General features: G+C 34.7%; 1 protein-coding gene across 2 annotated transcripts in view; it reads right to left on the reverse strand.

Annotated features, from left to right (window-relative positions):
* The window catches only part of LOC129769870 (uncharacterized), a 348536-nt gene that overhangs the window by 267559 nt on the left and 67838 nt on the right, over window positions 1–13139 (reverse strand). For both annotated transcript variants that reach the window (XM_055772387.1, XM_055772379.1), the window contains one exon: window positions 3090–3301. In XM_055772387.1, coding sequence (XP_055628362.1) covers window positions 3090–3301 — 212 coding nt within the window. The remainder of the gene's footprint in view (window positions 1–3089; window positions 3302–13139) is intronic.

Raw genomic sequence — 13139 nt, forward strand, 5'->3', positions numbered from 1 at the left:
AAAAAACAGGTGTCCGAATTCAAAAGCAAAAGTGTCCGGATTTCAAAGCATGATTAAAAAAGTGTCCGGATTTAAAATCACGACACGATGAAAGAAATTTCAAATTTTGAACAAATATAACATAATTTTGTGGAGTTCTGTGATTCATAACATAGATGAAGGCCTTCTAATTCCATAGGAACGCTTATTTTAGTGCTATGATAAGTCAAAATTTTGTTGTAGTTGAAGTTATATTCGTAAGCGCTTAAGCGTCCGGATTTTGATGCATTACTATACACTTCTGTCAGCAGTTTCTCGGATCCTCTTCGGAATGACATCTCCTTCTAAACCTTCAAATCCCATATATACAAGAATTATTTTTTGTAAGTAAAATTTGGTTCGCGAAAAGCTCATCAGCATTACTTCAAAGCCTAATAAGGCGTCATGCACAAATTACGTAACGCGAGTATGCTGAGGAGGGGGTGCGTTATTTAATGTGACAAGGGGAGGGGAGTAGCCGTGATCGTTACGTAACAAAATTCCATTTTTATTCCTAAATAAATTCACGCCCGCTATATGCTTGAGCAGCTAGCTTCGATTCTGGAACCGAATGAGGTGTGTTTCCTCAGTCAAGATGATGAAGCACGTGTTTTAATGGGTTTAGCAGCAGCATCTCGAACAGGGTTACCATATATACATAATAATCTATATTTCTAGAGATTTTTAGACTTTTTCAAACCAAGAATCTGTAGATGCAGATTACATTTTTTTTAGGTTTCATACAAAATTTACAGATTGTTTAAAAAAAACGTTGTAATAATGGCTTGAGGTTAATAATATTTTTCCCGTCTCACCTATTTTATTCATATAGCGTTATAATAATTAAACAACATCGTTTATCTTTTTATACTAAAGCACAGAGAATGTAAATTCCAAAAATACACTCATATTGTCGTGAAAATTCATTTCTTTTGAAAGTTTATTTTTCAAATGAATTGACAATGCACACCTCAAAGCGAAAAGAAGCGATTAAACCAGTACAAGACGTATTGAAGCTCGAACCATTGAAAATGCTGAATTCGCTCGCTCTGACTGGAATTCGTTGTTGAACATAACCTAGAGAGGTATTTACGTTGTCCAATGTGAACAAGCATCCCCTGGTAACTGAATAAATTTCCATCGGACCTCAATAAAGCAATGTTCCTGGCATTACGTGAATATCATCAACATCGTCTAATCAATAATTTCTGTGCCAATCAACTACTAAGACTAAAATAATGCTTAAAAATTGGGTTTATAAACCTAATACAGATTTTTTGAGGAAAAGCTAAGATAAAACGATTTTTTCAGACCGAAAGCACAGATCTTGATTTTGTCATGGTTGCTAAACAAAAGCTTATTCCGTCTGTTATCGCAGGATACACCTTGGGCACCTTGACACTGTTCCTTGAAAATATTTCTAAAAGGATGAGCCGCCTGAATTCAAGATTCAGCTTCAAGGAATAATCAAGCCAGTTATCATAATTAATGTGGATGGAGGACCAGACGAGAACCCGTTTTAAAAATGTCATAGGTATTTTCGATTTATTCTTTTAATCAATTGAACCTTGATCCAATACGCATTACTACAAATGCTCCAGGACGCAGTGCTTTCAATCGTTGAACGTCGGATGGCTCCTCTTCCCCGGGAGTTAGTAGGTCAACTGGAAACGAAACATTTTAAGTATGCAGGGGAATCGTTGGCTGATGTGTGGAATAATCTAGCGATCGACGGATATTCTCTCAAAGCAGACTATATCGAGTTCGCATACTCCAAAATTGTTCAAGCTGAATTAGTACGATTTTAAGTCGAATGGTTTGCTTGTCGCGTAAGGACATTCCAAGACCTTTTGCAAGTAGTGAAATGTAACGACAGGAACTGCTACATTGAACCGAGGAGTAGTTACATTCGTGTAAATCAACAGCAATTTATATCAGTCCTTGTTTCTCTCAGCTTAACGCCAGATGGGTTGGAAGCATCAATCCCAATTGATGTCAGCATTAATTTTTCGTCTATGTTTGATCAAAATTATATGAACTTGTCGAATGTTCTTCTGATGTCACTACTTGCATATAAGGAACTTCCGTAACAACATTTGATTCCGACCTGGGCAGATATCCAATTTTTTTATATTGAACGAACGACATTGACTTTGTGTAAAGTTTAGCGTTACGTAACATAAGGGGGAAGGGAATTTGTCTTGCGTTACTTTTTGTTACATAGCGGAGGGGGGGGGGTCCGAATATCGCATTTTTAGCGTTACGTAATTTGTGCACGACGCCTAAGGAACTTTCTACACACGACATCATCATTAGCTCTCTCCGCATTGTTATCACTCCGAAATCCACACGAGCGTAGAATCACGTCGTAACAATTTTCCAACCCACCAATTAGAAGATGCTCGGTTTCGCCACTTGCTCGCCAGCCCACCCCTTGCGCCACAACTCTCACCGCTGGGTTTAGTTTGCTGAAAATGAGGTGAAAATAATATTCATTAGAGAACCAAGCGCCGAGAGCTCTCCGAGACCACCACTTCTTTCCTCGACCGTTTCTGAGCTTCTTGGTCTCAAGGTTCACGTTTTGCGCCAAATTATCATCGCTCTCCATTTGATGCGTTCAAGAGAAAAAAAAGTCAGAGAAAAACGTCATTATAACAATTAAATTTAATACGCTGTTTTCTTTCGGTCGGATGTGACAGCTTAGGGGATAATTTTTATTAATTTCTGCAAATATTTTTCTTTCTGCTTCAGTGGGGGCGTATAAAAGTGGTGCTTGGGTCAGCCCTCATCGGAAGTGTTCTAACAATAGCATACCTCCGGCAAGTAGAATATTTTAGGCGGGAGCAATAAGCTGGAAAATATGATTGCGCTTGAGATAATCTTGTAAATTTATAACGGTGTTTTGAAATACCCCCGTCCTTGGAACTGGTGAATGTTTGCAATTACTTCAGGATTGCTCATTAAACAGACCCGGCTATAAATATCTGGTAAGAACCATCGCCCCCACTCTCCCAATCGCGTGTAATTCTTACGTCAGCAATAAATTTCGTACATTCCAACTATTTACTTACATCGACCTTAATCCCGGTGTATGGGAAAATCTTCGCTGGCGGATTTTCGAACGGCGAGTACCGGTAGAACTCCAGCGTTCCTCGGTACCATTTGACCGAGTAAAGCGGGGCTCCCTCCATCTCATACTGGCAGTGGAGCTGGGCTTCCTGGCCTCTCCTTACCCAGGACGGTTTGATGGTAAGCGCCAGATTCCTCAATCCCGGGGCGGCCGCTGTAGAATAAATACACAAACAGAGAAAGAAGAAAAAAATTAATCTTGAGTTACAACAGAATCGAATCAATCGAGCTGAATCCGGGAGCCAACGGCAAACGCCACACAGTATCTGGCGAGCCGGAAAATTTATGTTTATTTTCCCCTATCCGTTGCCGCCTGTGACCTCTCGCACAAAACCGGAACAGTTGAACAGAAAGGCGTCAAAATGGATTGTGATTCTCGGCCCCTTTCCGGCAGGGCGAACCGGCTGCTACTGGCCGCACAAATCCAGCGCTGCCGGATTTCGGCAAATAAAGCAGAATAAGCAAGACTTTGACATCCACAAGTTTATCGGATTTCATCGCGTTCGCTTCGTTCCAGCGAGCGGGAGAAAAAAAAATCAAACCGGAACGAATGGAAGAAAACCTCGGGGTTGGGCTATTTAAATCGACGGATTGGTTCGGTAATGTTATTCCGGAGGGATCGCGCTATCTTCAGATTTGATTCCGATCTTGGCGTGTTTCTCTTTTTTCCGTGACTTCTTCTCTCGCGTTATTCATAGTGACGTTTATTTATTTTGTATTCATTCATTCATTTTATTTTATTTTGCTGGGGCTGCTGTTCTGCTACATAGATAGGATTTTCACGTCAGATTATTCAACACGTTGGGAGAGTAATGGAAGACTTTTGTATTTAGATTGACATATTCATTATGAAAGAGAGAGTTTTCAGGGTTCGCTAGCATCTTCTCTACCCGCGGAATAATCTGATAATTGTAACTACGGTCATTTGGAAACTAAGTTGAAGGTCAGGAGGAAAAGTTCATCTAGATGCAATGTCGTGAACAATTTCATACTGTAGGCATTTATTTATAATGGGTGGATAAGAGATTAGATTATAAGGACTTTTACAGTACGCGTGTTCTCTATACAGAATAATCGGAATGCATTGAAATCCGGACACTTAAGCGATTACGGTGATAACTTCAAAGACTAAAATAAATTGACACATCATAGCATGAAGGAATAACCGTTCCTATAAAATTAGAAGACATTCCTGTAAGTTATGAATCATAAAATTTCTCAAAGTAATGCTATACACCCAGCAAAATCATGGTTGAAAACTACTCAATACCTTTGGTAATGCAAACGTTGGTAGAATGTACATATTTCCTGTACATATTACCAACCTATGTAACCAGAGGTTAGTATATTTTACTCGAGAACATAAATAATATAAGTTAACTTGAATGTTGTCATATCAGAAGAATATGACGAGAAAAGCGCACATTAAGCATTTTTATGTTTGCCATAAGGCAATACATAGGTAACAGTTTTGATATAATTCTAACAAGTGCGTTTTCGCCGGGAAAATGTAGCTTGTATTGGCCTTACGAATCATGGTTCTGTAGGATATATCAATAATTAGTACGGTAGAAAATTACTAAATTGGTAGCATTTACCAGAAAAAAAATCGTTATATTTACTAATTATTTCCCTCAATTTTTTTGTTTGTAAATTTCCTCTTGTGCCGTGATTTGAAATCCGAACATTTTTTAATCATGATTTGAATTCCGGACACATTTCGTCAGCAGCATTTCTTTGAACAAAATTAGTTATTAATTTTTGTAGAACTTATTGCATACCGTCGATGGGGGTGAAAATGGGTCAAAAAAGGTAGTTTCCGAACTGTTTGTTGAATAACTGTCGTAAATTAAAGTAAATCACATTCTGATTATGTACAAATGTTCTCTAATGATGAACACTCGTAAGTGTTAAAGGAATTGTTGAATAATATTAATTTTTCACTGAACTACGATTAAATGAAAGTTGACCCAATCTCATCCCTTAGAGGGGGTGACAATGGGTCAAAGTAGTGAATATTAGTTTCTATTAAGAATTGTGTTTAGAAATCAATTTCTCAATAATTTCAAGATAATTTAACAACATGTAAGTGTCTTGAATGATTATTTGAGTTACGAAAATAGTTTCAATCCACCTAGAAGTGCGATGGAAATGTTTATATACAGCCATTCATGTCAAACCGATAGAGTGGTTCTCAGATTTTCGTGAAAAGTGGTAGTTTTGTTCATTATCGCAAAACAATAATCTGGTATTTTTTATTATTAGGGTGATCATTTCCATTTTAGGGTTTCCCAAAAAAATCATTTTTTCCAAAAATGACGTACCGCATCGATTCAGATGATCGACATATAAAATTAAGGCCAATTAGCTAGTCTCTTTTCGAAAAATATTATACTTGCAAAAATTTTGGATTTTGGTCTTGTAATTATTGATTGTATTTTTTTTATAGTTTACATTGTCTCGAGACTAAGGGCGCTATATTTTTTAATATTTTTTCTTGGAAGCTTAGATTTTTATAGAACACATATCCAAAATTTATAGATACGTTATTTTGTGTTATTGAGTTCTGAATTTTCAAAATTAACCGATGGTCCGAAAAATAATTTTTCCCTTTTTTCAAATTCATAACTTTTAAACTACCGGGCCGATTCAAATGATCGACATACCAATTTGTAGCCACACGAAATACCTCAAATGCATAAAAATTGGAATCTAGTCGCATAAGAATGTTGAACGAAAACTGAAAACATGTTAACTTTGCAAAATCACTCTAAAACGGAAAAAACACCTCTCTGATATTCGGTTATGTATGTAAAAAAGCCTCAGCTTTCAAGAAAAATATTAAAAAAATTGTGATCTTAGTTCCGAAACCATGTAAGCTAAGAAAAACAATTACAATCAATAATCACGCAAACAAAATCTGTTTTTTTTTTCAAGTGAAATGTTTTCCAAACAAAATTAGCTCATTGGCTTTAATTTGATATATCGATCATCTAAATCGGTTCAGTAATTCAAAAGTTATGAATTATTGAAAAATGTCATTCTAGGAAATGTTGATTTTTCGGACCATCATAAAATAGAAATGGCCACCCTGATGAAAAAAATAAAAAATACGGGTCTAATATTTTACGATGAGGAATAATACTTCCAATTTTCATGAAAATCTGACAATCACTATATCGATTACAATTTACATTGCAGTCGTTTAGTATAAATTAAACACAAGAATATGCACAACACAACACTTCCATGCGTGTTATACGCAACACTTACATGCATTGAATTAAAACTTAAATAGAATTAAATAAGTAAAAATTATAACTGTTCTACATACAATGGTACACAAAATTGAGTATCTCTTGTCACTACACTACCACAAATAATAGTCATAACATAGATAACACAAACGTAAAGGAAACACTTAGAAAGGCATGCAGGAACAGACTGAAATGAAACATTGCTACTAATATACACCAATAAAATTGCCGGCCAAGCTAGTAGCCAACCGAACTAGAACACACATAAACGATTATTTTTTTTTTATAATTTCTATTACTTAATAAATTACGCAGTTTATTTAATTTACAAAAGGGAAGTTCTATAAGAACTGTGGAACTAGTGATACTATGCTGTTTACAGTATTAGATGAAAGAAAGTGGAACTAAAACGAAAAAGTCGTTGTGCAATTCCTGGATTGTGTATTCCTTTTTTCTCCCAGCCAACGAACCAAGGAGAAGGTCTACATACATATTTAGAATTTTAGTAGTTCTGTATAATGCTGGGCATGAGATTTTTTCGGAGGTGTTATTTGATGGCTATTTACAAATCAAACTTTGATGAATTATTAAAAAATAACCATTTGTACTACAGTTAAGTATAACGGCTCACAGCTTTTAAAAATATTCGCAATATTTGTCAAGATATTACTAATAGTTACTATCTCTATTTTTGACCCAATTTCACCCCCATCGACGGTATTTCATTTTGAAACCAAACATCAATAATGATCAAAAAGCCTCCTCCACTAAAAAAAAATCATCGATAACTTTTGATCCGTCTGGATTTAAAATCACCTTCTAAATGTGTTTTCTGACGTAGGACTACGTATTTCATTAAGGGTGCCAAATCAGAAAACAGGTCACGATTTTATGAAATAAAGTTAACGTTAATAACTATTTTTGCCGCCAACGGATTTTGACGATTTACATACCAAACGAATCGGAAATTTCCCTAAGATTTGTTAGTATGCTATATATTACAATCCCTTGGTTTGTAAATGGTTTAAATTGATGAAAACTAGAAGCATTTCCGTTTTCCCATACATTTGTTCTGCTCATTTGTGAGCTTCTCTACCCATGCCGTCAATAACGAGCAACTTATCGGCAATCAACGAAGAGGAATGATTTATAGTCTCCGTGAACATACGAAAGAAGAAGAAGAAAAACGAAGGGAAATGTTTGCCTAGAGCATAAATATTGGATCTCGTTGAGGCAAACTTCCTTAGAGGCGAATGAACGTTTAAAGCCTCTTTAAAACAAAGAAGAAGAAGATGAAGGCAAGCTTTCGGTATCGTTCTAGATACGAAGGAATGAACATCGCTGGTTCTTCCTTGTTTTGCGTCATCACATGTTTACGTTTCGGATTGAACTGTGGGCGCGACCAAATTGCTTACTCGCTGATGTCTCTGGTATGCAATCATTACATCAAACTGATGTCATTCCATTAAAATTCTGAACTACACAATTGTGTGTGGAATCATCAAACTAGGCTATCATCGGCACACCAAGAGAATAATTGTAATAATTGGAATTTCGTGTGTGATTTGGTTTCGCATGACAGTAGCAAAACTATCTCCACCAAGGATGACAGCTAAGTTTATCGAGACCGATAATATTAACAGAAGCCCTGTTGAGAATAGCGCAAAACGAAGATAAGGGTATGTATATTTAGTTGCTTCAAGCCATCGATATATGGATATTTGTGTGCGTACATGCGTGCTTCATAATCCGTACGTAAAAATAGTACATCTTCGTTACGCTGAAACCCCATTTGTACCTGCTCCCGTATTGGACCTGTCGCGATGTAATAATCATCTAATTTTTTTATGCTATGATAGACGATTGTTTGGTGGTGTAAACTATGCAGCCGTGATAATGAATACAAACAAAGAGAGGAGATAGCAGGAGGGATTTTTTTGCGTTAGAGTATGAATAATGAATCTCTGCTGAGGCAAATATTCTGTCTTATTCATTACACCAAGCAGTTAACATCGCTTATTTTCCGTCGTCATAAGTGCTTCATTGATGCCTTTAACATTGCATCAATGCTATGGCGAAGCAGACTTTAAGGTTGTGCGCCAAATAATTATTTGGGGAATACCAACCTAGACCATCGGGAATGTCGTCCTGGAATGTTATGAGTTATTTTTGGTTCGCGTGCCAGTCGCAAAACTGCCTTCAACTAGGATTGCATTTGTGCTAAGCTTGATCATAATGAAGCAATGCTACTCTTTTCGAGGTTATTGGGATTAACAGATAGAGTTTATCTCGTGTTTATTTGTTGAATAAATACACCAAGAAAGCAAATGTCGTTCTCCACTAAGTATGACAGCTGCGCTTATCTCGACCATGAGAAAGTAATGCAACTTTTTTCGAGGCCAGTAATATTAACAAAAGCGTTTCTTTTGAGAATAGCGCAAAATGATGAGAAGTGTTCATATTCCTAGTCGTTCATGCCAACAATATATAACTCTGTATAGAGCAATTCCAAATGAAATCGACAAATGACAAAACATGCGTATTTTTGATTCGAATTGAAGTTTGTATTTCGTTTGGGTTGGAGAAAATATGAGTTTTCCACAATATTTGGGAATTTTTTAGCTCAAGTGTAACTTTTGAAAAGGGCATATCGATTTTAATAAGAGAACCTTTGATAATTTATATCTCAAAAACTAAGAGTCCTACCGAAATAGTATCTTAGAAAAAGTTATAGAGTATTAATGTGCAAACGTGAAAAAAATATACACTGAGAAAAAAAATTGATACTCTTTTTTTATTTACAAAAAAAAACTTAAATTTGCTATATCTAAAATACATATCATTTATTTTTTCATTTTTTCATATAAAAGAAGTCATGTAGAAAATTTAAAAAACGGATACAAGATGATAAAACTATTTTTGACGAACTTTGTGGAACATCGAAATTTTATGAATTTTCGAAACTTCGATTTTTTTGTATTTTAACAATCATTTTTAGCCACAAATTAAATATTCTGATATGATTTGGTAGGTCTGTCATATAAATAGAAAAAAAATTCTGCATAACTCAAGAACTAATCAAGTAAATGGTGCCAAATTTAGGGGTTAAGGGTTTTTGGGTATGAGAAATGTTTCTATAATGGTATGACACCCATTCCTCCTCTGGAATGGACAGAGGGTCTAAAAATATTACACATATTCCAACTAAACATATTCCAACCAAACATAACAATTGAAAATTTCCGGAAAACTCTGAAGGAAAATGGAAAAATTCGAAAAATTTATTTTCCATGTGTTCTACAGTTATAAAGTGATAAGCGTTGTTAGTCCACTTGACGTTTGCGCTCTTCGTTCGAAAGCGGAAATAGATTTTAATGCGATAAAACGGACTAGTATATCTTCTTCTATCTATATAAATAAAAATGGATCGCCGAATGTGTTGATAAGAGCAAAACTCGAGGAAGGAATTGTCCGATTTAGGGCTGTCTTTATTATATCATATTTTCTGTATGAAACATTTATTCCATATTATGGAGAAACATGTTATTTGCAAGTGGTGAAAAATCTTGAACGAGAATTGTGTCTGAAAATAATTTCATATTGTAATGATGAGTTTTGGTAGAAGTACTAGGACTTTTATAGTAGAAGGTAATTTTGTAGGGTTGATGAGAAGCGACTGGACCTATGTCAGCTAGTCTAAAATACGAATGTCGTATGTTATAGAACGTAAATGACAAAAGACGGCGAACATTATGAAATTTGTGCAAATGACGGTCGCTGCATACAAGCCTGTGCTTGACTGTAAAATCTGGCAGAGGCGCAGATGGTAAGCGCGTCGCACAGTGGTCCCTCAGAAATTCTAGGTGGCATTGAATAGAAAAATGAACAACAATGCCTGACCGAATGAATGGTCTAGTTTTGTTCTATAACCTTCAAGGCATCTAGTATCACATATGGCAACAGTGTCCGTGATCGTTGCGATTACGACGTGGCAACGTAGTGTTCGATGCAGTGAACCAGTGTAGCGATAAACACGCATGTTTTTCAAATTTTGCACAAGTGCTACAAAATACGTTAAAAATTAATGTAATGGTATTCTGGATAGATAATTTTATTCTGATTTGGAATTTGCATTCCGTTTTTAGTACAAAAAATTTTGAAGCTGTGAAATGAGTGTTTGAAAGTAAGTACATTTTCTATATTGAATTAATTTAAAAGTAGACCTACAAAAAATTCTCCAAATACCTCCAAAGTTTTTTTATAACAGAATGTCTTCCTTAGGGTACCCTCTACACTTTTCCTTTGAGTAATTCCAAATGAAATCGACAAATGACAAAACATGAGTATTTTTGATTCGAATGAAAGTGTGTATTCCGTTTGGGTTAGAGGAAATCTGAGCAATTGAGAATTTTTGACTCAAGCGTAACTTTTGAAAAGGGCGTATCGATTTGAGTAAGAGAAATATTTGATAATTTATATCTCAAAAACTATGAGTCGTACCGAAATAACGTTTTAGAAAGAGTTCTAGAGTATTGATGGTTGAATATGAAAAAAATGTACACTGAGAAAAAAAATAGTACTCTTTTTTTTATTTACAAAATAAAAAATCAGTTTGCATTATCCAAAATACATATTTTTTAATTTAAAAAAAAAATTTCATACAAAATAGAAGTCATGCAGAAAATTTAAAAAATGGGCCCAAGATGGTAAAACTATTTTTTACGAAATTTGTAGAACATCGATTTTTTTGGAATTTTCGAAACTTCGAATTTTTGTATGTTAGCAATCATTCTTAGCCACAAATTATGAATTCTGATGTGATTTAAAACAAAAAAGGTTATTATCAATCTCCTTCTAAATGCAACCATTCTCGAGATATTTGAAAAAAATATTTCCAATTTATATTCTTTTTTATAGTAAATAATCTCTTTTAATATGTTTGTCGTGTTATACCGTCATGTTCATGTAATTTTATGAATTTTCTTATAATTTCCAACAATTTTTTTGATTGATTGAAGTTTGTATTAAGATAAAAAAGAATTTTTTATTTCGCTACGTTTTGTATTATCCCACATGTCTTCGAATGTTTCGTAACGTAACTCCTAAACATATGTCTTTACCATAACGACGTATTTGGAAAAGTTGTTGGATATTATAAGCGAATTCATAAAATCTCATGAACATGATGGTATAACACGACAAACATGTTTAAAGGGCCTATTTACTATTAAAAAGACAATAAATTACAACAATTTTTTTAAATATCTCGAGAATGGCTACATTTAGAAAAAGATTGATAATAAACTTTTTTGTTTTAAATAACATCAGCATTCATAATTTGTGATTAAAAATTACTGCTAACATACAAAAACTCGAAGTTTCGAAAATTCCTAAAAATTCGATGTTCCACAAAGTTCGTCAAAAATAGTTCGCCAAGATGGCTTGGGCTCATTTTTAAAATTTTCTACATGACTTCTATTCTATATGAAAAAAATTTAAAAAATACATATTTTTTGATATCGCAAATTAAAATTTTATTTTTTAAATAAAAAAAAAGTACTAATTTTTCTTCTCATTGTATATTTTTTTCAAATTAAGCCAATAATATTCTATAACTCTTTCTAGTACACTATTTCGGTACGACTCATATTTTTTGGGATATAAATTATCAAAGATTTCTCTTACTCAAATCGATACGCCCTTTTCAAAAGTTACGCTTGAGTCAAAAAATCCCCAATTGCTGTGGAAAACTCATATTTTCTCCAACCCAAACTAAATACACACTTTCATTCGAATCAAAAATACAAGTTTTTAAAATCTGCATTTTTAGGACGATTTCATTTGGAATTGCTGCTTTATGACCTCTGACCACTTGGAAATTCGCTCGACAACCCTTGAGCAGTAAGCATATCGTTGTGCTTGCCACACAATACATGATTGGATACTCGAAAGGCATAGTTAGCCTCGGTTAAAAACTGTGGAAGTGCCTCCTCCCTCCTTCAACGCAGAGCACAACTTATAAACAACCCCATTCTTGGTATGAGCATTATGAACATTGAGGGTGCATAAAATTAAATTGAGTCACTACAAACCGATAAATACCACCGATTTCTCTTTTGTTTGAGAAACCCACTAAATCCACCAACTTTAAAACGTTATATTTTGAAATTGTTATATTGGTGAAAAAGTGGTTTCACAAAATATGTTTTGGTTGTGATAACTGAACCTGATAGCAACACATAGGAGGACCAGGTCAAAATTTTGAGAAAAAAAACAGTTTTTAGTTGTTTTCTCGCAAGCGCGTTCAATGGAATTATGAGGTTTTCAAAAAAAAAAACTATTCAATTATTCTCGCGATTTCATGAAAACCAAATCGGAATATTTTTTTGAGAGTACAATGAAAACACCCGTCAATTTAAGACCGCAACATTGTTATTCTATCACAGTTATTCCGAGATAGAGATTTCACGCATACAGGTTCTAACTGTCCCAATTTACATTGAATTATTTTCCAAAATGTTACAGACATCAATCTGTATACATTATTTTCAGAGAGAATCAATATAGGCAGGACAGCTTTTTTATCGGAATGCGTTAACTGTTGGGAAAGCCTTCTGTCTTATTGTCATTCAGGTACCAATTATGGCAGCAATAACAGCGTGAAGCGATAAATTAAATGTCACGGCCAGAGATATTGAATTACCAACTTGAACACACCGCGAAGTAATTAATCCT

The sequence above is a fragment of the Toxorhynchites rutilus genome, chromosome 1 (genome assembly GCF_029784135.1).
Source record: "Toxorhynchites rutilus septentrionalis strain SRP chromosome 1, ASM2978413v1, whole genome shotgun sequence".
NCBI lineage: Eukaryota > Metazoa > Arthropoda > Insecta > Diptera > Culicidae > Toxorhynchites > Toxorhynchites rutilus.